This window comes from Xiphophorus hellerii, chromosome 24, assembly GCF_003331165.1.
Source record: "Xiphophorus hellerii strain 12219 chromosome 24, Xiphophorus_hellerii-4.1, whole genome shotgun sequence".
Taxonomy (NCBI): domain Eukaryota; kingdom Metazoa; phylum Chordata; class Actinopteri; order Cyprinodontiformes; family Poeciliidae; genus Xiphophorus; species Xiphophorus hellerii.
The window spans coordinates 8390763-8418200 of NC_045695.1; the positions used below are offsets into that span (position 1 = coordinate 8390763).

The 27438-nt window shown below is 41.4% G+C and overlaps 2 protein-coding genes across 5 annotated transcripts; both read right to left on the reverse strand.

Annotated features, from left to right (window-relative positions):
- Positions 1-18164: 18164 nt before the first annotated feature.
- Positions 18165-22726, reverse strand: LOC116715870 (trifunctional purine biosynthetic protein adenosine-3-like). 3 transcript variants are annotated; one of them, XM_032556591.1, is made up of 5 exons: positions 22483-22726; positions 19888-19960; positions 19658-19807; positions 19372-19537; positions 18165-18582 (listed from the first exon to the last, which is right to left on the reverse strand). In XM_032556591.1, exons 1-5 carry the CDS (start codon positions 22585-22587, stop codon positions 18540-18542), a joined length of 537 nt encoding a protein of 178 aa, XP_032412482.1. In that variant the 5' UTR covers positions 22588-22726; the 3' UTR covers positions 18165-18539. The 3 variants fall into 3 exon arrangements, with proteins under 3 accessions (XP_032412482.1, XP_032412483.1, XP_032412480.1); XM_032556592.1 differs by lacking the exon at positions 18165-18582 and adding an exon at positions 19151-19371 and having other exon boundaries at positions 19442-19537; XM_032556589.1 differs by lacking the exon at positions 18165-18582 and having other exon boundaries at positions 19151-19537.
- Positions 22727-23800: 1074 nt separating this feature from the next.
- On the reverse strand, positions 23801-26276 carry LOC116715869 (uncharacterized). Of its 2 annotated transcripts, none has more exons than XM_032556588.1 (4): positions 26022-26276; positions 24833-25099; positions 24339-24491; positions 23801-24260 (listed from the first exon to the last, which is right to left on the reverse strand). In XM_032556588.1, exons 1-4 carry the CDS (start codon positions 26269-26271, stop codon positions 24097-24099), a joined length of 834 nt encoding a protein of 277 aa, XP_032412479.1. In that variant the 5' UTR covers positions 26272-26276; the 3' UTR covers positions 23801-24096. The 2 variants fall into 2 exon arrangements, with proteins under 2 accessions (XP_032412479.1, XP_032412478.1); XM_032556587.1 differs by having other exon boundaries at positions 24833-25126.
- Positions 26277-27438: the final 1162 nt, after the last annotated feature.

Below are 27438 nucleotides of genomic sequence, written 5' to 3' on the forward strand. Positions count from 1 at the left end.
AACACTGGATCTTTGCTTTGATGCTAACTGGGTTTAGTTCAATATGCTGACAGCAGCTGGACTCACTACAAACATTTACTTACTCTAGATCATCTACAAGATTCTTCAGCTGCTGAACATCTGAATCCTTCAGGTTGTTGAATCCCAGGCCCAGTTCTGTCAGACGGGTCGGGTTGGACTTCAGAGTTGAGGCCAAATAATCACAGCTGATCTTTGACAAACTGCAGTCATTCAACCTGAATAAAGAATAAAAGATGTGAGCTGAAGCCAACAGGATGCAGGTTAATCAGTCCAACAGAACCAGTTAAAGATTCTCATCAATATTAATGCCAACAAGCTGCTGCTTCAATAAAGACCTGCTGACTTCAGAACCAGAACCAGAACCAGAACCTGGTACTGGGTCATGTTGTGTTGGAGGATTTTAGTCAGTAAAATCATTCCAGGTTCTGATCAAAGTGTTGAAGTTATTGATTATTGTCAGTTATTAAGTTATTATTATTATCCTGTCAGATTCCAGGAATTCACTTTTCTAGACTGGGTTGAATGACCTTTGACCTGCTTCACATGAGGGGGATTTCTACACACTGGGGGTCCGAATGCTGTCCTGTTCTGACCTCAGGTCAGCAGGTCCAACTCAGTTACACAGAGGGACTAAATTAAACTCTGGATCCAAGTCCAGGAACAAACTCAGAAAATATTTATTAGAACAGAAGAAATTAATTTGATTTATGATCAATTATATATAATTATTCACAGAAATATCAATAATTATATAATTACATACATCAATGTCTCCAGTCTGCAGCCTTCAGTCTGTAGAAAACCACAGAGCTCCTTCAATCTAGAACCTTCCAGGTTGGTGCAGCCCAGCTCCAGTTTTGTCAGATGGGTCGGTTTGGACTTCAGAGCTGAGAACAGAGAAGTCCAGCTGGTCTCTGACAACCTGCATTCCCACAATCTGAATAAAGAATAAAAGATGTGAGCTGAAGCCAACAGGATGCAGGTTAAAACTGAAATATGAACAAATAAATAATAAAAATGTGGAAAATTAATTTTCCTGAATGTAAAAGAAACACGATGAACTGATTCTAACATCTGATCCAGTCAAACTGGTTTAAAGAGTCCAAACCAGCAGAACCAGAACATTTGATCCAAAAGAAACTCAAAGTTTTCTATCAGCCTGGATGAGTTGAGCTATTTCTGCTGGTTCCTGATCATCAGCTGGAGACCCGACTTGGTAACTGGATCAGAACCACTCAGTTTCTTCATTAATGGCCTTGGGTTCTTATTAAAGCTGCTGAAAGCCAATGGAGGCCATTATTTCCTAAAGAGACGTGACCTGATGAAGCATCATCACAGAGACGAGGCTCCAACCGACTGACAGCTGTCAGACTGAAGAGGACGGTTCCTCTCTGACCCGGCCCAACAGAACCACAGCTTCAGGACAAAGCTGAGGAACCTGCTGCTGCTGCAAACCTCACTTTCATTCATTTCATCTAGATTTGCTTTTCTACAATCAGTCATTTCTTAGATTTGGTCATTAATGATGATTTGAACTTGTCAGTGTTTGTGGCTCGACTCTGGAGGAACAACATTTCATTCTGGATGTAAAGATGAGAATCAGAAATGAGAAATAAAACAATCTGAATCTTTACCAAACCAAACTGAAACATCTCCATCATTCATTTACATCATTTGAATTATTTTACTCATTTTGTTCATCAGTAAAAAACATTTTAAAGTGAAAAACTCAAAAATAAAGTTCAATAATCTCCAAGTCTGATATAAGAAAAAAAATAATATATAAGGTAAAAAGTTTTAGAGATTTTATTCTGACATTTAAACATGTTTTAAAATAAAATATATTAGAATAAAAGCATTAATTAAACTAATGTTTAAAGTATAAATGAAGGATTTTATTGTATAAATAAGGAAAACAAACCTCAGATTCTTCACTTTACTGACTGAACTCTCCAGGATCTCAACCAGACGCTTCATATCAGAGTCTCCACCTTCATCTATGTAGATCTGATTTATTTCCAGTTCAGTCAGATCTGGGTTGGACTTCAGAGCCGAGGCCAAAACTTCACATTCATCCATTAGGAGCGAACAGCCACCAAGTCTGTGATTAGAGAAGAAATAAATTCAGTTCTAATGAAATCAATCTGGATCATAAACAGACTAAAATATAATAACAGTGATGTCATCATCTGATCAACATCTGATCTTCAATTTACTGAGTTTGACCCCACAGAGAATCTGTGCAGTTCCTGGTTAAAGTCCAGGTTCTGGTTCTGGTTCTGGTCCAGGCTTCATGTCCTCAGACCTTCAGCTGCAGTCAGATGTTGAAGATCTTCTATCATCTGTGAAGGAAAGTTCAGTTTTCTCTGCAGCATCTGATGGAGCTGCAGCATCAGAGCCTCAAAGGAGCTGATGAAGAGGCTGACTGAGCTGATGAAGGAAACTACTGGAGATGATGGAGAGGAGGAGGAACTGCTCACAGCTCGGACTTGGACTAGACCGTTTGTCTCAGAGGAACAAAGGTTTGGATGTTAGAAGAAATTGTTGCTAAACTCTTAAAGAGCTGAAGACCAAAACAGAGTGTTTGGGTCCAGCAGCATTTTTCATGGTGAAGCAGTGAAAGTTCTCCAGTAACTAGAAGAGGCTGGGATGTCTAAAGAGTTGAAGCTCATGTCTCTCCAGGTCTTCATGGCTAACAGCTTCAACAAAAGCTGCAGATGAAGAGTTGATGAGGAAAATGGTTCCAGCTCTGGAAGCAGAGTTCTCAGAGCTTTGGGAGGATCTGACAGAAACTAGGACTTTTTCTGGAGCCAGACAACAATCACCACATTTTGCTCTGATTTACAAACTCAGAGGAAACTAGTGGGAGGAGGAAAAGTTGGTTCACTAAGTTTCTAACTGGTTTCCATGACAACAGCAGCAATTATTGGGGTTATTTTAAAGTGTCCATCAAACTTAAACAGTGATTTTATAAAAAAAAAAAAAGACAAAGATCCTAAAAGGAGTAGCGGCTCAATGAGTGAAGAGGAGTTTAAAGTGTAAAAGTCTCTCTGGCTGATTGGATCTTTCAGACAAAATAGTTATTTTCTAGAGTTCAGGGTTTTCTATTCATTTAAACATGAAAACTGATAAAAAAATAAATATTTTTAAAATGATCAAAATGTCTAAAACCAGAAGCTGCAGCTGTCCTGGATGAGCTGAATGTTTAGACTTAGACTTGTACTTTATTGATCCTTTGGGAAGACTCCCTCAGGAAATTGAAGTTACCAGCAGCTCCCAGGCAAAAAACAAAGATAACACACAGTAAGCAAAAGTATACAAAATACAAATTAAATACTAAGGTACACACCAAATGTGAGTAACCAAAACCTTAAATTATGCAAGAAAAACCTTAAATTATGCAAGAAACAAGGAATAAGAATATAGAATATAAGAATATAAGTAAATATAAATACAACACAAAAAAAATATAAGAATTTGGCGGATAGATTGACCAGTGATATCGTATTGCACCATGTGGTTTGACCTGATAAGTATGGAGAAAAATACAAGGGGTCACTACTCCTTCCACCCTCTGTCCTGTGTCACCTCCCCCCCCCCAATGAGGAATTGTACAGTCTGAAGGCATGGGGGACAAAAGAGTTCTTAAATCTATTGGTCCGGCACTTGGGAAGCGGCAGTCTGTCACTGAACAGGCTCCTCTGGCTGCTGATGACGGCGTGTAGAGGGTGGCTGCTATCATTCATGATGTCCAGCAGTTTGTTCAGTGTCCTCGCCTCTGCCACCGTCACCAGAGAGTCCAGCTTCATGCCGACCACAGAGCCGGCACGCCTGGTCAGTTTGTCCAGTCTGGACGTGTCCTTCTTGGATATGCTGCCTCCCCAGCACACCACGGTGTAGAAGAGGACACTGGCAATCACAGACTGGTAGAACATCCAGAGCAGTTTGCTGCAGATGTTAAAGGACCGCAGTCTCCTCAGGAAGTACATCCTGCTCTGCACTTTCCCATACAGGTGACTAGTGTGTTTTGACCAATCCAGTTTACTGCCCAGCCACAGCCCGAGGTATTTGTAGGAGTCCACGACCTCAACCTCAGTTCCCTCTAATGCGACTGGTCTCGGCTTTGGTCTGGACCTCCCAAAGTCTATAACCAGCTCCTTCGTCTTAGCGGTGTTGAGTTCCAGGTGGTTTGTGTGGCACCAGAGAGCAAAGTCCCTCACCAGACAGCGATACTCCTCCTCTCTGTCGTCCCTGATACATCCGACTATGGCTGTGTCATCAGCATACTTCTGTATGCGACACAGCTCCGAGTTGTAGTGGAAGTCAGAGGAGTACAGGGTGAAGAGAAGTGGGGCCAGCACTGTGCCCTGGGGGGCTCCTGTGTTGCTGACCACAGTGTCAGACACGGTGTCCTTCAGCCTGACATACTGTGGCCTGTTGGTGAGGTAACTATGGATCCAGGTGACCAGGTGCGGGTCTACTCCCATGCTGTTTAGTTTATCCTGGAGCAGAAGGGGCTGGATTGTATTAAAGGCACTGGAGAAGTCCAAAAAAAGGATCCTCACCGTGCCGCTGCCCTTATCCAGGTGGGAGTGGGCCCGGTGCAGCAGGTAGAGGATGGCATCCTCCACACCAACATCTGACTGGTAAGCGAATTGCAGGAGATCCTGGGCATGTTCCACCTGGGGTCTGAGGAGGCCGAGGAAGAGCCGCTCCAACGTCTTCATCAGGTGTGAAGTAAGTGCCACGGGCCGAAAGTCATTCAGCTCGCTGGGCCTGTTCTTCTTGGGCACTGGGACGATGCAGGATGTCTTCCAGAGGGTGGGCACTTCCCTTAGCTGCAGGCTGAGGTTGAAGATCCGCTGTAGTGGCTCTCCCAGTTCAGTAGCGCAGGTCTTCAGCAGCCTTGGACACACCTGGTCCGGCCCTGCTGCTTTCCTGGGCTTGAGCTTCCTCAGCTGTTCTCTGACCTGGTCTGTGGTGAAGTGGGGCGGGGGGTGTGCTGAGGTGTGTGGGGGGGTTGTCAGTGTAGTGTTGTCTGGGGGGAGGTGTGTGGTAAGGAGCAGGGGTGGCTGCAGTGAGAGAGGGGGTTGGGGGGTCATGGACTGGTTGAACCTGTTGAAGAAGTTGTTCAGTTCGTTTGCTCTCTCCATTGTTCCCCCAACGACTCTGGTCTTTGTGTTGAGGCCAGTGATGGTCCTCACACCTTCCCAGACCTCCTTCATGTTGTTCTCTCTCAGCTTCTGCTCCACCTTTCTCCTGTAACTGTCTTTTGCTTCCCTCACACACTGTTTCACCTCCTGCTGTGCTGCCTTCATGGCCTCCCTGTCTCCTCTCCTGAAGGCAGCCTTCTTCTTATTGAGGACAGTTTTGACTTCCCGTGTTACCCATGGCTTGTTATTAGGGTAACAGCGGACAGTCTTGGCAGGGGATACCACATCTGCACAGAAGTTCAGATAGTCCGTCAGGCAGTGTGTCAGCCCCTCTATGTCCTTGCTATGCGGGCTGAACAGTGCATCCCAGTCCGTGGTGTTATAACAGTCTCTCAGAGCACTCTCCATCTCAGGGGACCACCTCCTGATGGAGCGGGATGTTATAGGCTGCTTTTGGACCAGGGGGGTGTACAGTGGCTGTAAGTGAACGAGGTTGTGATCTGACTTCCCTAGTGGGGGCAGGGGTGTTGCTCTGTATGCATCCCTCACATTGGCATACAGGAGGTCGATTGTCCTGTTATTCCTAGTGTGGCAGTCAACAGCTTGGTGGAAAGTGGCCAAAGTAGAGTCCAAAGTCACATGATTGAAGTCCCCAGAAATTATAATAAAAGCGTCAGGATGTTGTGTCTGTAGCCTTGCTGTGACAGAGTGGATTTTTTCACATGCAGTGGTAGCGTCCACTCTCGGTGGGATGTAAACGCAGATGGAGATCACGTGACTAAACTCCCTCGGCAGGTAGTATGGCCGCAGGCTAACGGCTAATAGCTCGAGGTCCCGGCAACACCAAACAGTCTTTACAGTGATATGTCCTGGGTTACACCATCGGTTGTTCACATACATGATGAGTCCCCCACCTTTTCTTTTACCGCTCGCTTTCGTGTCCCTATCAGCCCTCACAGCGGTGAATCCTGGCAGGTCCACGTTAGCATCCAGCACGAGGTGGTTTAGCCATGTCTCTGTAAAGATGAACAAGCTGCTCTCTCTGTAGATCCGCTGGTTGTTCAGTGCAGACAGCTCATCGATCTTGTTCGGCAGCGAGTTCACATTCCCCATGATTACAGTGGGAATCGATGGCTTGTATAGCCTCCTATTGTCCGCTAGCTTGGCCTTCAGTTTAGCCCCAGCCTTGCAGCCCCTCGGTCTCCTCCTCAGCTCCACCGGAATGTTGTGCCTTATGCCGGCTTGTCCCATTGTTCTCCAGTCCAGCAGTTCCTCTCTTGAATAAGTGAGAAAAAAGTCTCCTGGTTGCGTATTTGGTTTGAAATTATCCATGGGATAAATAAAGAGCACACACAGTGTTAAGGAAAAATGATTATTTTTAGTGCTTAATACAGTTAATCTTACGACATGTGTAAAAGGTATAGTCAACACTCTTATTTGGAACAGTTTTCTGTTGAGCATTTGGGATTGAGCCAGATGAGCAGGCATTCAGACAAACAGGGGCCAAAATGCAGATCACTCAATGGAGTCTCCCTGCTGTGAGGCCGGGCCATAGGAGGCCATAAAATTAGCATTTTCCTTGGGAGACAGAGACTTTAGATTTCACAGGTATCTGTGAGGTCTTATCTCAGGATCGTTCTGTACTCAGAATGACCGTGGGAGCCACGGGGGTCAGAGCGCAGCGGTTTGCTAACTCGAAGACAGATGGCCCTTTGATCTTTGCCGTAAATTAAGGGGAGTTCCAAGTTTCTCTGAGCGCTTAAGGGAGTTTCCAGTTGGTCAACAAGAGGAACGCCTTGAGTGCATAAATTAAATAGAGAAACACCTCTTGAGTATAAGAATTCGTGTTAGGAGAGAAAATGCAGAGAGCGGCCACCATTTTGCCTTTTTACATTGGCTCTCTCCAAAGACGCGTCTTTGCCTTTTTGTTTGTCTTTGTTTTGTGTTTGTCTGTCTTCCCCTTGTCTGTCTTTATTTTTACGAGAAAAATGCATATCTCTGTTCCTCTGCAGCTTTGTTGATTGATTCATGCGTTGCTTTGTATGAGATTAAACTCTGTGATCTGTGACGTCAATGCGCTTTGTTGTTGTTTCACTTTAGCAGCACGCCGCCACTCGCTGAGGATCCGGGAAAATTAAAGAGGAAAGAGCCAAACGTTTTGTCCAAAGTTAACATTAAATTACCTCTTTTTTTACAATTGGGGGCTTGTCGGTGCAGAATCTTGGCGGGTGGCGGTCTCTCCCCGATCGATCCGTTCGGCTCGGTGCGGTAAGACATTTTTTAATTACTCTTTTGTTGTTTGCTGCCACGCGGAGTTTCGAAGCTGCAGGGGAGGATAGATTTGTTCATAAAAGAGTCTGTTGTTGAGTAATTGGATGGAAAATACACAGTACAGGGGATCGTGGCTGTTCCAGACAGAGGAGTTTGCGCTAACTCTGCCGTAAATGCTGGGTTTCTTAATTATGTTCTTTGCCCTGAAAATCGATGACTGGGTTTCTAAAAAAGCAATTTGGGAATTGTGTATCAATTTGGTAGTTTGGGCTTGTATCAGCCCGGAGACTGACTCATCTCCAGCGGACTTATATTGGAATCGGGTTGAATCACCCTTGGAATAGGACTTATATTGGAATCGGGTTGAATCACCCTTGGAATAGGACTTATATTGGAATCGGGTTGAATCACCCTTGGAACAGGACTTATATTAGAATCGGGTTGAATCACCCTTGGAATAGGACTTATATTGGAATCGAGTTGAATCACTCTTAGAAAAGATTGAGTTTACAAGTTGGAAAAGTGATGCATCTTTTATCTTTGTTGCCAGGCGCCTTACTTTTATTTTTTCCCCCTCTGTCTTTTACGTTTGTCTGAAACCGTGTTTGTGTTCTCTGTGTTTCTCTGTGTGTGGTGATTTGTGAGCCGCCTGCTGCGGTGGAACATGAGGTGTGAATTTGCAGAGGTGTGAAGCTGCGGAGCTGTGTGTGTCTGTGTGTGTGTGTGCTCTGTGCAGAATGCTGTGTTTGAAAAGCGCTGTTTGTGTGGATTTGAGTTGCTTTTGCTGCGTTTTATTGTAAAGTTATTATGGACACTGAGTTGCGAAACGTGCTATACGCTATTTTTATGGTCGGGGTTCGTAGAAGAGTCTTAAAGGGGATGAGAAGTTAATGTGTCAGAGGGAGCCAGGAAACTTACAGTACCTGACTAAGGAAAAAGTACGGTTTAGAAGGCGTGTCGAAAGTAGAATGAAGGCGAAACGTGGTGTTTTAGTTTTAAAATAAGGGTTAAGTAGAACTGGTACCAGAAAACAGGAAATTATTGGTTGTTATTTGATTCTAACATAACTTTGACATGTCTCTTTTTGAACGTGCACGGTATTTAAAACAGGTTCCTGAAGATTAGAGTTTAAAATTAATTAAATTGAAACATGAAAAAATGTTAATAAAACATTGGAAAATTCCTGAAGCTTCACTAAATTTGATATAAACTTCAGTAAAATTTGATATTAACTTCAGTAAAATTTGATAGAATAATGACCACAGACTGACACTTGGGGACTGATGAAATTGTGACTGACTATAAACTTGGCCAGATGTTTTGTGTTTTTGTTTGTGTTACAATTCATGTTGGTGTGTAAGAGTGTGTGATTGGAGATGGAATGCCACTTGGTATTTTGTCTCATATAAATACAACGAGAAGGTAAACAGCACCTCTGTCAGCCTATGTGTTGAATTGGACTAAATTATTCAAATTAGGCAATAACAGCAGTTACTGTGACCTCCAGTGTAAAGTTTGGAAGGTTATTGAAAGATAGAATCCTGATAACATAAAACATCTGAACAAATTGAAAGTATAAATTATGGGTTCTAAGGTTAAATGAATTAATAGATGACTAAATGAACATAAAGTGAATAAATAAATGGCTAAATACATGACTGATTGGGTAGAGAAATAAATAAAATACAAACTGTGTATAGAATTATGCACTAAAATAGTAGATAAAATGTTGATTATTCCTTCTAGGCTGTGAAGGTCGTAGTAAAATAGAATGAAATACAATTAGCTACAATGGGACTTTTAAAATGGGTAGAGGATACAGACAAAACAAAGATCTTTAGAGAAACAGGCTCTAACTGTAAGAGGAATTGCTCAGATAACAACAAACTGCAGTATGCAACCGATTCTAGATAGTTTCACAATCAGTCTTTTTAAACTGACCAAAACTTTAGGATAGATAAAATATTTTTAAATCCACAGGCCTTATTGATAATTAAGACAGAATAAAATAGAAGTACCTATCTTGTTGAATAGAAATTGATTAAATATAGAAACAGTTTGCTAAAATGTACAAATTTGTTGTTGCAGGATAACATTAAGTTAGAAATAACGTATGGGTTAATGAAAGAGGATCTGGTGGAACTATTGTAGAGAATAATGTAGATCAGGGGGACTTGCAGCCCCCACTTGCAGTAGCTCAGCAGGAGAGCCACAGAGCTGGGCTGTAACTCCCACCCCACTAGATTCAACTAACCAACATGTGAAGCCTCTTTGCATGACACTGTTTTTTTAAGTACAAAGCAACCCCCACTTGCAGCAGCTCAGCAGGAAAGAACGTGAAGCTGTAATGCAAATCATTCCCTCCAAGAGGTGAAGGAAGGTTTTATGGTAGGGTTAAAGATTTGTTTTGTGATCTGACAATGGTGATTGCCCTCACTAGTGTAGTGACTTTAAAATATAAATTGTGAAATCTAAAAGTAGACAGGATTTAATTAACTTTTTTCCTAAGGAACATAGAGATTGGGTGTTTAAATCTTGGGGTTTTGTTTGGCACTGTGGATTATAGGTAGTTGTAGAGAGTCTTTATCATTACATTAGGCAGGATTTTGGTGTAGTTTGTTTTCCTACACTTCAGTGAAACATTTTCTTTTTATTCTAGATAGTTTAAGCAAGCACATACATAGTGAGCAACGAAATAATGGGGAATATGTTGAATGTAAGTTTTAGCATCAGAACATTGAGTCTTAATTGGGAAACATGCTTTGTCGAACTCTAGTGAAAATTCTTGAGAAGTTTGTAAAGTTAATTATTTGAGAATCATAAGAGTATAGTGAAATACTGAATTTTACAACTGTAACGTGAAGTGTTTTGGGAAAATAGAGTCATCTTGAAGGTTTCCTCATGCCGAAACAAATTGTTCTGACAAGTTTACCTTTTGGGAAAACAGGCAGTTTTGAGTATGGGTAGAATTTCTCAGGTAAAATAATAAACCTGTTTCATCAACATCGTTATTTAACATAGTAGAAATTGTGATACATTAGCAAGTAATGTATCATCAGGGGGAAGAATATGTTATGTGTTATCTTTTATATTGCTTAATTAGATTACTGAAACTTATATTACTTAAACAAATTTTTGAAGAACATGTCTGATCTGTGCTACATATACAAGTGAAAGGCTGGTGAAATATGTGCTTATTTTGAATGGATTTGAATTATTCTCCATTGAAGGATGTTCTGACAATGGGCTAAAGTATTTTGAAACGATAGATAACAAATTTATAGTGATAATGAAGCATATTTTGGTAAATTAACTGGGGAAATAATTATAGAAATTAAAAATATTATTGTGTTAGCCATTTTCAGAGCATTAATTTAATGGATATATTTTGAAAATGTCTGGATTTGTTAAGTTATACATTGACATTATATTTTCTCCAGGTCTAACTCTTTTGAATTTTTGTTTGAGGAACGCATGTTGAATGTTTTAGACAAAAGCAACCAGTAAGATCTAGTTTGTTCTATAAAGTAATTTAAACTGGACTGTTTAATTCACACTGATATTCATTGTTTTGATGGTAAATGTAAGCTTTACAACTACATTTTTAAGTTTTTGTTATTATTTTGTTTTTGTTTACTTCTATATTACAAGATTGGTTTCAAATGAAGATCTGCATATGTTTGACATTCAGGGAAAACGCTAATTTAGAACCTTGTCTTTTGAAGCAAGTGATTACAGGGTTTTGGTGTTTTCCATCTGTTGGAGGTGTAGTATATAATAATGGAAACGTAAATTGAATGGATCACATCCACCATTTAATGAGCAGAATTGGACAAGTAGGAGATAAGGCTCCACGTGATGAGTTGCTCATGGCTTTCTACATACAGACTGGCCTGGAGTTCAGAGCTCCAGGCAGGACTCTGGACTCTGCAACAAAAGCTGTTGTCATTCGAGGAGGAGTGTGACTGCTTGGAGAAGCGGTTTCACACTTATTTCGACGATAGCAGCCACAGAGCCACGAGCGTTGGAGAATTCACTCGGACACACAGTGAATTGAAGATATTTGTGATGAGTACACAAATGAATGATGCCTTGGGAAAATCTGATCTCTGTTTTGTCATTACGGTTTTGCAGCTGTTTTCCTGGTGCCCTGTGGATGTGGTCTCATTCAAAATCTGCGTTCTTTGATAAAAAGGATTAAAGTAATTTCCCTGATGGAAAATGACAAAGCCAAATTTACTTTCTTTAAGTTAAGCCATTGTTTGATTATGCTGACACTGATGACGATGACACTAGAGAATGTTCTACTTATGTTTCTGATGCTAATGAAACTCCTGTTGATGATGCAATGTCTGTTTTAACAACCTGTGATAGGTGATGGCAAAGGATGCAGTTTCCTCACAAGGAGATTTCACCTTCTCCTTAAAACTCGCTGTTTAATTGGCATAATAATCCAATTTTCAGTGGGCAACGGACGTTCAGGTGGAAACCTGAGGTTTCCAACCGAAGATCAGGCTACAAGAGGATCGACATTAATTTTTTGCTGCGTGTTTTCGTTCTTTGCGAATTCTGAAAGGACTTTCGTTTCTTTTTGCGCGTATTTTTTGAACATTTCCTGACGAAGACTTCATATTTTGTTTTTTGAGAGACTATCGACGGACATTGAAAAAAAAAAAAAAAAGAAAAACAGAAAAAAGACGAGGAGCAGATTGTAATTTTGTGTGTTTCTCATTTTTTGGCAGATTGTAACTTTGTGGTGAATGTTGTCTTTTAAGTTGCAGACCATTTCTTACTAATTTTTCTATGTATGTCCCTGTTTTATTTTTTTTCATTTTATACTTTGGGTTTTTGTTTGTCCTGTGTCTTGGTTGTATTGTGATAATTTTGTTTTATGATTTTATATTCTTGAAAGGATAAGTATTTCTTACCCTTGGGTTTTGTTTAAAAAGGGGGACTGTTATATAATTGGGTTACGTCACTCTTTTGGTTTTTTTTATTTTTTGTTTTTGTTTTTTTCTCTTTTTATTAGTTTAATACATAGTTTTTTGGTTCTGTATTAGAAGGCTTAATCAATTTTTATTGAGGTCTTTTATGAAGACCTCAAAAGGGGGACTGTTAAGGAAAAATGATTATTTTTAGTGCTTAATACAGTTAATCTTACGACATGTGTAAAAGGTATAGTCAACACTCTTATTTGGAACAGTTTTCTGTTGAGCATTTGGGATTGAGCCAGATGAGCAGGCATTCAGACAAACAGGGGCCAAAATGCAGATCACTCAATGGAGTCTCCCTGCTGTGAGGCCGGGCCATAGGAGGCCATAAAATTAGCATTTTCCTTGGGAGACAGAGACTTTAGATTTCACAGGTATCTGTGAGGTCTTATCTCAGGATCGTTCTGTACTCAGAATGACCGTGGGAGCCACGGGGGTCAGAGCGCAGCGGTTTGCTAACTCGAAGACAGATGGCCCTTTGATCTTTGCCGTAAATTAAGGGGAGTTCCAAGTTTCTCTGAGCGCTTAAGGGAGTTTCCAGTTTGGTCAACAAGAGGAACGCCTTGAGTGCATAAATTAAATAGAGAAACACCTCTTGAGTATAAGAATTCGTGTTAGGAGAGAAAATGCAGAGAGCGGCCACCATTTTGCCTTTTTACATTGGCTCTCTCCAAAGACGCGTTCATGCGTTGCTTTGTATGAGATTAAACTCTGTGATCTGTGACGTCAACGCGCTTTGTTGTTTCACTTTAGCAGCACGCCGCCACTCGCTGAGGATCCGGGAAAATTAAAGAGGAAAGAGCCAAACGTTTTGTCCAAAGTTAACGTTAAATTACCTCTTTTTTTACAACAGCAACTTAAGAAGTTAAAGAAAAAAGCTAAAAACTAAAAACTGTAGAGTTACTGGAGAGGCAGCCGTCTCCCACAGCGCCAAACATGCATCTCATTAGATGGTTGAATGGCTGAAATAGTCCAGAGGATGAAGGAAGAAGTTAAAGACCAAAAACATCCAGAAGCAACTTGAAGAAGAAGAAGAAACAGGAGGACAATAGAGCTGAATCAGCATTCACACAATGAAAACATCTGGACACACCGAGCCTTTCTGCAGTTCCTCACAGCTGGAACCAGTCTCCGTCGTCCTGATGCTGATGTTTTGTACTTCTCCAGGTCCAACTCAACCAGAACCTCTGACATCTGCAGCATGAAGGCCAGAGCTGAACAGTCATTCACTGAGAGCTGCTTCCCTGAATCCAGCAGCCGTTGGATCTCCTGATAAAATGAGACGTCGTTCATCTCCACCAGACAGTAGAAGATGTTGATGCTTCTGTCAGGAGAGATTCTATCAGTGTTCATCTCCTTCAGGTTGGTGATGATTCTCTGGATGGTTTCTGGACTGTTCTCTGTCTGACCCAGCAGATCTTCTAAGAGTCTCTGGTTGGACTCCACAGTGAGACCATGAAGGAAGCGGACAAACAGGTCCAGGTGGCCATTTTTACTGCTGAGGGATTTCTCCATGACTTTCTTCATGAACTCATCTAGAGATGTTTCTCTGTATTTTTCTCCCAGAAACGTCTTGATCACCTCTGACTTCCTGCTGGTGAAACAGTGGAGCATGTAGACTGCAGCCAGAAACTCCTGGATGCTCAGATGAACAAAGGAGTAGACGGAGATGTCGCGCGTCCCTCTCTCTCTTTTAAACATTTCAGTGAACACTCCTGAGAACAACGCAGCATCTTTGATGTTGATGCTGCACTTTTTGAGCTCTTCGTCATAGAAGATCAGGTTTCCCTCCAGCAGCTGCTCAAAAGCCAGTTTTCCTAGAGACTCAATCAGCTTCTTGTTCTCTGGACTCCAGATTGATCTTGTCTTTTTTCCTCCATCATACTTTTCCTTCTTGATTACAAAGTTAACCTCCAGGAATGCTATGTACATCTCAGTCAGAGTCTTTGGCAGTTTTTCTCCCTCTCTGGTCTTCATCACATCCTCCAGAACTTTAGCAGTGATCCAGCAGAAAACTGGGATGTGACACATGATGTGGAGACTTTTTGATTTCTGGATGTGGGAGATGATCCTGCTGGCCTTCTCTTCATCATCTCTGAATCTCTTCCTGAAGTACTCCTCCTTCTGGGGGTCAGTGAATCCTCTGACCTCTGTTGCCATGTCAACACACTCAGCAGGGATCTGATTGGCTGCTGCAGGTCGTGTGGTTATCCAGAGGAGAGCAGAGGGAAGCAGTTTCCTCCTGATGAGGTTTGTCACCAGAACATCCACTGAGTTGGACTTTGTAACATCAGTCAGGATCGGATTGTTCTTGAAATACAGAGTAAATCGACTTTCATCCAGACCATCAAAGATGAACAGAACCTGGAACGTTTCAAAGCTGCTGATTTCTTTGGTTTTAGAAAATAATTTATGAATCAGTCCTAATAAACTGAACTTTTCTTCTTTCAACATATTCAGCTCTTTGAAAGTGAATGGAAATATGAAATCAATGTTCTGGTTGGTGTTGCCTTCAGCCCAGTCCAGAGTGAACTTTTGTGTTAACAGTGTTTTCCCAATGCCAGCCACTCCTATGGTCATCACTGTTCTGATTGGTTGATCACTTCCAGGTGGGACTTTAAAGATGTCTTCTCTTCTGATTGTTTCTTGTTTCCTGGATGCTGTTTCAATCTGTCTGACCTCATGTTCCTGGTTGACCTCTCTAGTTAACCCCTCTGTGATGTGGAGCTCTGTGTAGATCTGGTTCAGAACGGTTTGATTTCCAGCTTCAGCGACGCCTTCAGAGAGACTCTGGAACTTCTTCTTCAGAGACGCTTTATGGTCACTCTGACACCGAATATCAAAATCTGAAGAAAGAGACAAAGACAGGAGAGGAGACACTTCAGCTGAACATAAGGAAAACAATAATTTTTTGATATTCTCAGAGACAATTTGTGCATCAGCTTTAATGGATGAGAAAAAAGTAAATCAATAAATAAAAAGCCCAAATTTCATAAAAACTCTGCATGGTAAGAAGAACGAAAGTCACGACTGTAACTACGGTTCGATGAATCCCAGATGACCGCCAGAGGCGGTGATTAAAGCACTGGATGACGATTACCGACAGAGTCCTGAGAAATCACACACAGAAAAGAAACAACCCCGAAAACATGCCCACCTCACTGGGATGATGATGAGCGTTGGGATAGGATCCCAGGTGAAAGGTGGCCCAGTTAACCCTGTAAAACCCAGCAAAGGTATTTGGGGATGACCAAGAGGCTGCTGCACATATAGCCTCCAGAGTGACCCCAGACACCCAGCATCTCACGCTCACAGGACTCGGTCAGGTCGAGCTGAAATCGCCACTCTTGACCCGTAAACCGACGAGCGAATAGGCCAGGAAACACGGCTGCACAATGTAACAAAAGCAAACCTGAAGCAGCTACGATAATAAATAAAGACAAGCCAGATATGGAGGCACAATATAAGAAAAAGCAATCCCAAAAACGGAAATTAATTGAAACCTTCAATTCATCCATGTGCTGAAGATGTTTGACCATCAATCTGCAGGCTCTCTGTTCTTCTTCATCACAGCATCTATTTTGTTGCAGTCCTTGTCTGCTCTGGTTTGGTTCTTCTCAAGTTTACCTTCTATCTCTGAATGTTTAAAGACGCGATCTGATAGAAGGTCATCAAGGAGCTGTTAACTCTCAATATTATTGGTGAATATTTTGATGAAAATATTGACTGATTAACAAACATTTTCATCACTTTTTTTCTCCTTTCTTTATCATCACCAGCACATAAGTTCCAGTTACACCAGCTGAAATAATTGATCACTAAAAGACTTTTAAACCTTGAATTTCCAAATCTCAACTAAAGACGTGGATCTGGTCCAACAGAGACGACAGGAGGCTCTGATTGGAGGAGTTCAGTCTCACCTGGAGAACAGCTGCTCTGATTGGCTGTCGGCCGTTCAGCTCCTGTTCTGGGTCTTTCTTCACACTTCCTCCTCCTGCAAAGACATTTCTTCATCAGTGAAATATTTCACTATCAACAGGCTGGAGCTGAACATGTTCATGAAGGTCCACCACAAACTAGAGACCAGAACTGGGTCAGAACAGAACCTGAGATCATTGATGATCTCTGGTTTGAAGTTCTTCATTGTATCATATCTGGTATCATGACTGATACCAGTGTTCCCAGTCTGGAAGCTCCAGTGCTTCACTGGGTTTAGAGACAATCTGAGTCGTTGCTCCTCACATTGTTGGTTGTTTTTGTTTTCATGCAACATTTTCATCATTGATTCATTCAGACTTTCATTCAAACTCTGATTTACTGACCAACATCCTTTATGACTAACTTTAAATTAATATCTCAGAAAATTAAGTTACTGTTTATTAAAACACTGAAGATCAACCAGTTAATATCTTTTATTTTATATCTCTATAGATTCACATGAATCAGTTAAAAAATGGTTTCTTACTTTCTGTCTGATGGTCCAGGTTCATTACTGAAGTCTGGAGGATGATCATTGGACTGGTCACTCCTCATAGATGGACTGAAGGGTCCTGGAGGTTCTGCTCTGTCCTGATCTTCCATCTTCTGGCCTTTTGGAGAGAGAAACCAGAACCAGCCAGTCCAGTGATCCGGTTCCAGTAACTGTCCTGTGAAGCAGAAAGCTGGTTCCCATCATGTGTTCAGAGGATCAGAGTGAATCATTTGAATGAATGAGTGAACATTTCCTATGAACTAGTGAACTTATTTAGCTCCCAGTGGACTTGAACGCATCATGACTCTATTGTAGCTCTGTATGGAGGGAGTCAGTGAGCAGAAGGTTCTGAGGGAGCAGCAGCTCAGGTCGGGTCCACAGCTCTCCTCCAGACAGAACCGGGTCCAGCTGGGATCTCAGCAACATGTCAGCCTCTGTGTGCAGCTCAGCAGGATTTCCTCTCAGCTCAAGAGACACAAAGCAGCTTTCAGGGACCACAGCATCCAGCTGAGGTACCAGCTGGACCCACTGCAAGGAATCATGGGTAAACAGCTGCTTCAATAGGGGGATGAAGCCCCCAAACACTCAGCGAGGCCTGAAACATATTTAGTCTATTGATCTGATTGAACTTCAAAATAAAGAGACACATTAATGCAACTCTTTTAGTTAGAAACTAGTTTGTTACAACTGATCTAAAATGTTTGTGAAATTATTTATTTTATTATTATTGCTCCATTTAAAAGTTTTGTTATTTTTAGGGTTGAACCGACTGCAGTTTTCTGGCTGATCGATTCCGATTTTGCAGATACTGATTGCTAAACACAGCAACCTTTCAGGTAAGAGTCAGTCTGGATCTGGATGCATTTTTCCAGCAGAGCTTTGAGAGACAAAGAGTTTCTTCCTGCTGAAAGGAGCAACAAGAGGAAAACCTGGAAAAAGATCAAACTCAGTGAGGAGGAAGAGAGGAAATCTGTGGACGGCTTAAAGCCGGTTCTGATCCACAGACAAGAGAAACATCAGTTTCTGCTGAACCCCAGACTGATGAGGGACGGAGTGATGTGATTCACTTCCTGCTGATTTCAACAAGCAGAGAAAACTAGTTTACAATGTTTTAGTTCTGCTTTTTAGGTTAAAACACCAGAGAGAGTCGCTGCAGCAAGAACTGATGGACTGTAAAAGTTACATTAAGTTCTCAGTTTATTTAGATTAAATCTGAAAAGTTCATTATTGCTCCACACAAACAGATCAGCTTTAGATGCTGCTGTCATGGTAGATCATAGCTGATCATTCACCAGGTTAACTGCGCAGTAACTGAGCTGTGTGTTTATAGTGTGTTCAATATTTCTCTTTTTGTTCCTTATAGTCGCATAATGTAACCTCACTTACATCACTTTATAAGCAGCAACGTCTCACAATAAAGTTTTTCATTTGATCTAATTCCTTTCTAGATCAGGCCTTCAATAAAGTAAACAGAGCGCTGCTGCGGGGACCAGGCCCTATGAGAGCCGAGCGACCCAGGCCAAGGTGACTGAGGCCCCGGGAAGCCTCGGTGGGTTCATCGGTTAGAAAGGCTCCAGAGAGCCGAGAGACACGGAGGGACCCGGAGCGGCAACACTTACCTCTAGTAACAAGTCAGCAAGTTATTTCCATCCTGCAGCTCAAAATGGAGGCTGATCTGAAGGAGACCAAAGTTGGTTTCAGTTTCTTTTTTCACAGGAAGTCACGTAACTTGTGTTTTCCTCTAGAGCCAAAGTTTGATAGTTCAGTTAGATTTAACAGAGTGAAAAAACTAGAGTGAAGATGGAAAAGCTTCAGTATTTCTGTTTTGCTGTTAGTGAAGCAGATCTGAAGCTGAGCAGCTTTTTTCATGGATTCAGAAGAAAACCAGCAGAACAAACTGCAGTTTAACAGGCGTTTGATGGAGGATTATGAGCGCTCACTGCCCTCTGGTGGTGAACTATCGCAACTACAGATATTCCTCTTCATATTAATTACAGTTTATTTGATCTCATTTTCACTTTTATCAAGCCAAATCAAATCAGCTTACATTAATGTTAAATAAGAGTCACTGCAGGGTTAGTACATGGAAAATAAAACTTATTCTATAAAAATCCTCCAAAAACGATTCACTGTGGGAAATTTTGAGACTCAAGGCCTGAAAAAATATAAATAATAAAAATGTGTTTGAAATAAAATTCAATCACCTGCGATAGGAGCATCAAGCAGGATTAAAGGGGCTAATAGAGAAAAATTAAATATAAAAAGTTAATAAAGTTTAAATTATTAGTACTTAATATTACTTAGTTAATTGCAGTCTTTTGTAGAACTGAATTAATCTGTAAATAAATGTATTACACATACAATATTATGCTGCTGCTGTTAATGTCATTTAAATACTTTTATCTGTTTTTAAAGACTGTCTACAGAAATAAGAAAAGATCCGCCGTCAGATCGTCCACCATACCTGCAGAGACGATACGGGTCAGAACCTCCTGAGGTTTGATCCCACAATAAGAAACTGGAATCGACTCCACCTGCTGCCAGCGGCGCCTCGGGTCCGACTACGACCAAACCGACGTGGTGGTCCTTACAGAACCGAGCCAGGATGCTGTGGTTGCTCACCAACACCTCTGCAGAAACGCAACAGAAAGCTACAGACGCTCACCTCTGTTTTTCCATTCTGTCAAGTGATTTCAGCTAAAATACATCCTATGTTGAGCAGTTAGCAGGTCCAACAGCCCCTCAGGTACCAGAGTTGCTGATCTTGCCGCAGCTGGCGGTTCCTGCGTTTCCGGGAGCCACCAGAACCTGCTGGACCCGGGGCGACTGGGCCAGCTTCCAGGCCAGCGCGTGTTCCTGTCCCCCGCCTCCTACCACCAGAACCCGCTCCGCCATCGCAACTGGAACCACAAGAGATTCGACTTGAAGGAGGATTTTCTCTCACCGTGCGAAGCCACCGTGTAATTATGCAAGCGCTGACCTTTAGCAGGAAGAGCCGTGACCTTTTCCAGGGGATGGAGGTCCGATGAAATCGTAGAGATCAAACCAATGAGCTGGAAGAAAAACGAAACTGGAATTTTAACACAATCGGCATTGATGTGGAGCCCCAGATTACTGCAGAAACAGAGTAAAGATAAACAGGCCAATCTCTATGAGGGGCCGTTTAGGACAAAATTTACGTTTTGTCTCTCACACACACTACCAAAAACTCTCGCATACTCCAAAAAAGTAGCCACGCACACTCCAAAAAATTACGTTTTGTCTCTCACACACACTACCAAAAACTCTCGCATACTCCAAAAAAGTAGCCACGCACACTCCAAAAAATTACGTTTTGTCTCTCACACACTACCAAAAACTCTCGCATACTCCAAAAAAGTAGCCACGCACACTCCAAAAAATTACGTTTTGTCTCTCACACACTACCAAAAACTCTCGCATACTCCAAAAAAGTAGCCACGCACACTCCAAAAAATTACGTTTTGTCTCTCACACACTACCAAAAACTCTCGCATACTCCAAAAAAGTAGCCACGCACACTCCAAAAAATTACGTTTTGTCCCTCACACACTACCAAAAACTCTCGCATACTCCAAAAAAATAGCCTCGCACACTCAAAAAAATTACGTTTTGTCTCTCACACACTACCAAAAACTCTCGCATACTCAAAAAAATTACATTTTGTCTCTCACACACTACCAAAAACTCACGCATACTCAAAAAAATAGCCACGCACACTCAAAAATTACTCACGCACATTCAAAAATACTCAAATTGCGTATACACACACTACTAAAATGTCACACACACACACACAAACGTTAACTTTCTCGCCCACATACACTACTATCAGCTCGCTCACATACACTGTACTAACAGCTCGCACATTCACAAACGTTAACTTTCTCGCTCACATACACTGTACTAACAGCTCGCACATTCACAAACGTTAACTTTCTCGCACACATACACTGCTAACAGCTCGCACACACACAGACGTTTATCTCTCACATACACAAGACTAAAGTTGAACACACACACAGTACTAAGACTCGTTTTATGTATGTGTGAGAGCGAGACTTTTTATGAATGTGTGAGAGCGAGACTCTTTTTGAATGTGTGAGAGCGAGACTCTTTTTGAATGTGTGAGAGCGAGACTCTTTTTGAATGTGTGAGAGTTGTCACGGAAGAGGCGGGGCATAATTTTTGGATCAAACTGCGCATGCGTAGATCCTAAACTATAAGTTTCGATTGTTGACTCACTGTATGTTCTATTACTTAGTATATTTGTGCTTTTAAATATATATAGAACGTTTAACTTTCTTGTAGATTAAATGTGCTATAGAAATAAATGAATCTGATTGATTGATTAAAAATAGCAAAATTGTTGTAGTACAATCTGTCCACTGGGTGCCAGATTGTAGCACTGCGGGCAGTCGTTGAATCATTTAATGCGCCTGTCAAAGTGCTGGTTGCCTCCGGAGAAGATAGAATGGTGTTTAAAATGGCAGCTGCCTGACCAATTCTCTCTCGTTTCGAATTAGAGTTAGCCATGTTCGGTATAGCAAACTCTTTCTTCTTCGGCACTAGTTGGCGCCGGTTAATAATTCCTGTAATACTGGCACCCAGTACGTTTGTGTGTATGTGCGCGAGCTGGTAGTAGTGTATGTGAGCGAGAAAGTTAACGTTTGTGAATGTGCGAGCTGTTAGTACAGTGTATGTGAGCGAGCTGATAGTAGTGTATGTGAGCGAGAAAGTTAACGTTTGTGTGTGTGTGTGTGACATTTTAGTAGTGTGTGTATACGCAATTTGAGTATTTTTTGAATGTGCGTGAGTAATTTTTGAGTGTGCGTGGCTATTTTTTTGAGTATGCGTGAGTTTTTGGTAGTGTGTGAGAGACAAAACGTAATTTTTTGGAGTGTGCGTGGCTACTTTTTTGGAGTATGCGAGAGTTTTTGGTAGTGTGTGTGAGAGACAAAACGTAATTTTTTGGAGTGTGCGTGGCTACTTTTTTGGAGTATGCGAGAGTTTTTGGTAGTGTGTGAGAGACAAAACGTAATTTTTTGGAGTGTGCGTGGCTACTTTTTTGGAGTATGCGAGAGTTTTTGGTAGTGTGTGTGAGAGACAAAACGTAATTTTTTGGAGTGTGCGTGGCTACTTTTTTGGAGTATGCGAGAGTTTTTGGTAGTGTGTGTGAGAGACAAAACGTAATTTTTTGGAGTGTGCGTGGCTACTTTTTTGGAGTATGCGAGAGTTTTTGGTAGTGTGTGAGAGACAAAACGTAAATTTTGTCCTAAACGGCCCCTCATAAATCTCTGGGATAACAGAGAGTCCAGTGTTGGACCCTGGCTGAACATGTTCAACTCTGATTGGAGTCACTGGGCTCATGTGACCTCCTGAAACCAACTGATAGAAAAGTACATATAATAAGCTGGGAGCAGATTTAAAATGCTGCTAGAAAATAATGAAGGCTTTATTTGCATCCATCACTTTTAAGCGTTTCTCTTCTAAATATTGTTGACTTTAAAGTGAATCTAGCAGCAAAAAGACGTCGACATGCACAACATTTACCAACCTCTGTTGGTATGAACCAAGAATTACTCGCAGCCCGTTTCGCCTGCTGTGCTTTCCCCGCTCTCCGTGGGTGGACTGACCCTCCGTGGAAGCTGCGGGGACACATGTGACGCAACTAAACATTAACACACACACACACTGCGTGGAGTCACAGTGAGAAAAACATGCAAAGTTTGCACACAAACTAAATTACTAACGAAAAAAGAGAGAGAACAGAGAAGCTAAAACCGTCGACACGTGTGGAGTCTTACCTTCACCAAATGATGGGAGGAACACTTTTTGGATTCCACTACTTCCTTTGGGAGAGAAAGCGCAAAGCATCACGGGAGACGTAGTTCCTTTACAGCTGAGCTAAACTGTAAAATAAATAGTTAACATTTACCTTTAATACACTTTCTAAAGCAATAATGAAGCTTCAATCATCGTTAGAGCTAAAATAGGATTTTAAGTATTTCACTACCATAGTTGTGGTTAAAATCTATGGCCAGCAAACACAACAAACGGAAGAAGTTTATCAGATTTAAGAGTTACTACTAACAACATTACTTCCTGAAGTTTTTTAGGAGGATTTCATCCAACAATATTTTACAAACGTACTTTCAGTAATGATTTAACTGCATTTGCAGTATTTTCATACTCTAATAATTCTTTCCTTTGTTTCAATTTCCTCCAAAATCCCCATCTTATCTTCTTCATTCATCTTTCACATCGTTTTTCTTTGCTGCCAGGATTACCTTTGTGAAAAAATGTCTTCATTCCTCAACGTATCTGTTATTTCCTAAATGCTTCACTACATTAAATAACCAGCACACCTTTTTTGACTTCATAAGAACCTGCACATCATTCTACATTATCAGATCTATTTCACTTATAGCCTTCACACTAAATACTTTATTTTTACTTCAGACATGTTGAGCAGTGCCGGGTCCTGAACATGAGAATCGTTCCCTAAAAAGAAATGCAGCTGATCTTCAGGAACGTTTTTGGAAAGTTTCCTAAAATCTCTTTAAGAACTTTATACATTTTTTAACTTGTATAAGCAACCTACTTATTCAGTTTGCAAACTTCCCCCTTTTCTCCTACAAATGCTCATTATGGTAAAACTTCACAACTGTTTTCATTTTGACTCCACACATTTTATTATTTGGAAACTGTATTCTGGCTTTTAGTGCTTGATAATTCCTCTCTGATTCCAAACTTATGCATTTAAAATAAATAACATGGTATACTTAAATATTTCTGCTTTTAGCATTTGAGAGTTTATATTTTAGTTACACATTGAACATTAATATTTGAACTTTTTAAAGAAACACAGAACATTCCACAAAAACATTTATTATTAGTATTGTAACAATATTACATGTAAAACATGACGGAGAAACAGCAAAAGATGCGACATTTCTACATCTTTAGTGGAAGAAACGGAGCAGAAAATGAACCGAAGCTCACTAACTCCAACTCCATATTTCAGTCTCATAACTAAGATGGAGTTGAAGCTTTTATTGCTTCTGAAATAAATAAATGAACTGAGATAATCAGCGTTCCAGCTGACTGGAGGAGAATAATCAGAGAGCTGCTTTCCTTTCCAGCGTTTCTCCAGTCGGTTTTTCCGTCGTCACAGCAGAGGAAGTTCAGGAGCCTTGAGGAGCTGCTGAGCCACGTCTGAACCCGTCAGCACAAACAGCGTGACCCCTGAACTGTACGCCGCGGGGATGCTGACGTGAGCCGTCCTGGGCCCGTCCTCCAGCTCTTCCTCTAACATCATCTGCCTCACTTGACCTGGAGAAAAGAAAACCAGAATCAAACATGGAGGCTCAGAGGTCGGCGTCAGGTGGGTGAGGAAGGTCGCCGCCTCACCCTCGACGTCCAGCTGCCACCAGCGCGGGTCCGACTGAATCTGGGAGAGGTCGGACGGCGGACCGTCGGGCGTTAATCTCTGCAGAACGTCTTCCCGACGAACCAGCAGCACCGACTGGCTGCAGAGTCGCTGGTGAACTTCGACCTCACCGACTGAAAGAGAGAACAGAACCAAACTTCTTTATGTTCAGATAAAAGTAGATGACAAAACAGAGATGCGCTCATCCCCTTCTTTCAATTCTGATACAGAAAAACAATTCTGATTTGACTTGAACCATTTAGAAACAAAAATCAGAGATAAACGTACTGAAATCCTATTTTATGTGACAACTCTGCGCCAGTACAGCTCACTTAAAGACACGCCAGCATGTAAAAACAACTTTCATTTGTTCAGTAAGTGCAATTAAGAGTAAAATAACCAATAACTAAACCAACAGGTTGACTGCTTTGGTACAATATGGTAAAATAAACCATAAATCTTCTGGCTTACACACCTACATCCAAAGGGTTGGTCATAAAAACGGCTCTGGGCGCCACTCCAAATATGAGCTGATGGTGCCAAGCGTCGGGCACCTCCTCGCCGTCGGGCACGGCCACCTGCATGTTCATGGTCGCCACGGGAACGACGCCCTTCCTGATCCAGCGTGCGAGCCAGGAAACCAACCTGACGCACCGCCGTGGATAAAGGTGGAAGAAGTGACCGACGGCCTTCCCGCCGCTGGCCTCCTGAGCACCTCGGATCAGCTGAGCGTGAGTCGCACCTGGACAAAGGTAAACATGACCGGTCGCTAACGGCAACAAGAAAAAAGATTCACACTACAGATTAATTCATGGAACATCTACATTATTTTTTAACTAATTCACTCCTTGTGTTTAGAACATGCAGAGTGATGTCAGGGCGGCCATCTTGGTTCGACTTATTTTGACTTTGAATTCAGATCTACATTAAAATATTAGGTTGAAGCTGTGACTTCTTTTCTATAGCAAGAATTGTAGTAATTTCTTTAAAATTTCTACAGAAAAAATAAAATGTTTAAATGAGAAATGTGAAATTTTACTTTGGTATTAGTTTTACAGATGTTTTTTTAACCCATCACCATCATATCAGAAGAACTCTAAAAATTCATTTAGTTTGTTTTAATGACAGAAATCATAACATGTTAATAACTACAAGCTTTTTTTCCTCATTAAAACGACTTTCGCTTATAATTTTATAAAGCACAATTTTGAATTTTTTTCAAATACTATTATGAGGACTTTCAGAAATAAAATTAAAAGAATATTCTTGTAACCCCACTCTAACTTCCCAGACAAATATCTCTTGTCATTGGACATTTTTTAAGAGAAAAAAACGAGAAACTCAATTAAGATCGGATGTCATATGAACAAAAATACTTCATCCAGATCCCTTCAAATTATTTACAAATTAAAACTTGCACATTTACATTCTACTCTCTGTACTCCAACACAATCAACAGCCTTCAGATACAAAAAATGATGAAAAGAAATAGATTTTCTGTCTTTACTTTGGCGCCCCGGTAGCCCAGCGCCCCTACATGCGTCACTGCTATCCGTTCTAGTCTCAATAGAAATGAACAGCTGCACATTATTTCGCTGGCAAACATGTCAAAAACTATTCTTCACGCACCAACATCCCATAATATAAACATGGCCGCAGCTCACCTGCTTCGCTGCGGGACAGCAGGTAGTCTGGCAGCGGAGACTCGTTCCTCCTCAGGCGGGTCTGGACGCAGCGGTCAGCTTCTTCCGGCGCAACATCCACTCCGAGGGCCTTCAGGACGTCCACCACCGCTGTGGCCCCGCAGGCCGACGCTCCGATCTGCTGGGTCTGCCTCTCCAGAGCCTCCTGGATGGACCACAGCATGGCGGCAGCCGCCTCTTCCTCCTCCTGGTCCTCCGGCTCTGCCTCCATCCGAGCGACCGCAGTGAAGTTAGTTTCAAGTTGGATATTCGATATTCGAGCTCCGCGGAGTAAGCGGCGTTTAGCTCAAGGTTGATCCGATTTATGAACGCTACTGTCGGCCAGCGGTTCTCCACCGCTCCCGGCCCGAGCTCCGCGGAGTAACCGACGTTTAGCTGAAAGTTGATCCGATTTTCGGAACGCTACTCTCGGCCAGCGGTTCTCCACCGCTCCCGGCCGCAGCGCCCGAAGGTTCACTTAGGGACTATCAACAAATTACTGAAACCTAACATTCCTGTCAAAGAAATATAATGTTTTCTTCAATAGCTTCCAGGTCATGTGACCTATTGACTCAAAATCACTTTGGAATAATTATACTAGTCTCTTTAGATGAGGCACAGTCATTTGTTTTCCATTTTAAATCATTTTCAATTTTTAATTAATTTTTTTCATCAAAATTGAGGGTTTTTCTTCAATAGCTTCCAGGTCATGTGACCTATTGACTCAAAATCACTTTGGAATAATTATACTAGTCTCTTTAGATGAGGCACAGTCATTTGTTTTCCATTTTAAATCATTTTTCAATTTTTAATTAATTTTTTTCATCAAAATTGAGGGTTTTTCTTCAATAGCTTCCAGGTCATGTGACCTATTGACTCAAAATCACTTTGAACTTGTTCTAATAGTCCCTTTAATTGAGGCACAGACATTTGTTTTCCATTTTAAATCATTTTCCATTTTTTAGGAATTTTTTTTCTTCAAAATTGAGGGTTTTTCTTCAATAGCTTCCAGGTCATGTGACCTATTGACTCAAAATCACTTTGAAATAATTCTAATAGTCTCTTTAGATGAGGCACAGTCATTTGTTTTCCATTTTTAGCCATTTTCCATTTTTTAGGAATTTTTTTCTTCAAAATTGACTGTTTTTCTTCAATAGCTTCCAGGTCATGTGACCTATTGAGTCAAAATCACTTTGAAATTGTTCTACCAGTCTGTATAGATGAGGCACAGTCATTTGTTTTCCATTTTTAGCCATTTTCCATTTTTTAGGAATTTTTTTCTTCAAAATTGAGGGTTTTTCTTCAATAGCTTCCAGGTCATGTGACCTATTGATTCAAAATCACTGTGGAATAATTATACTAGTCTCTTTAATTGAGGCACAGACATTTGTTTTCCATT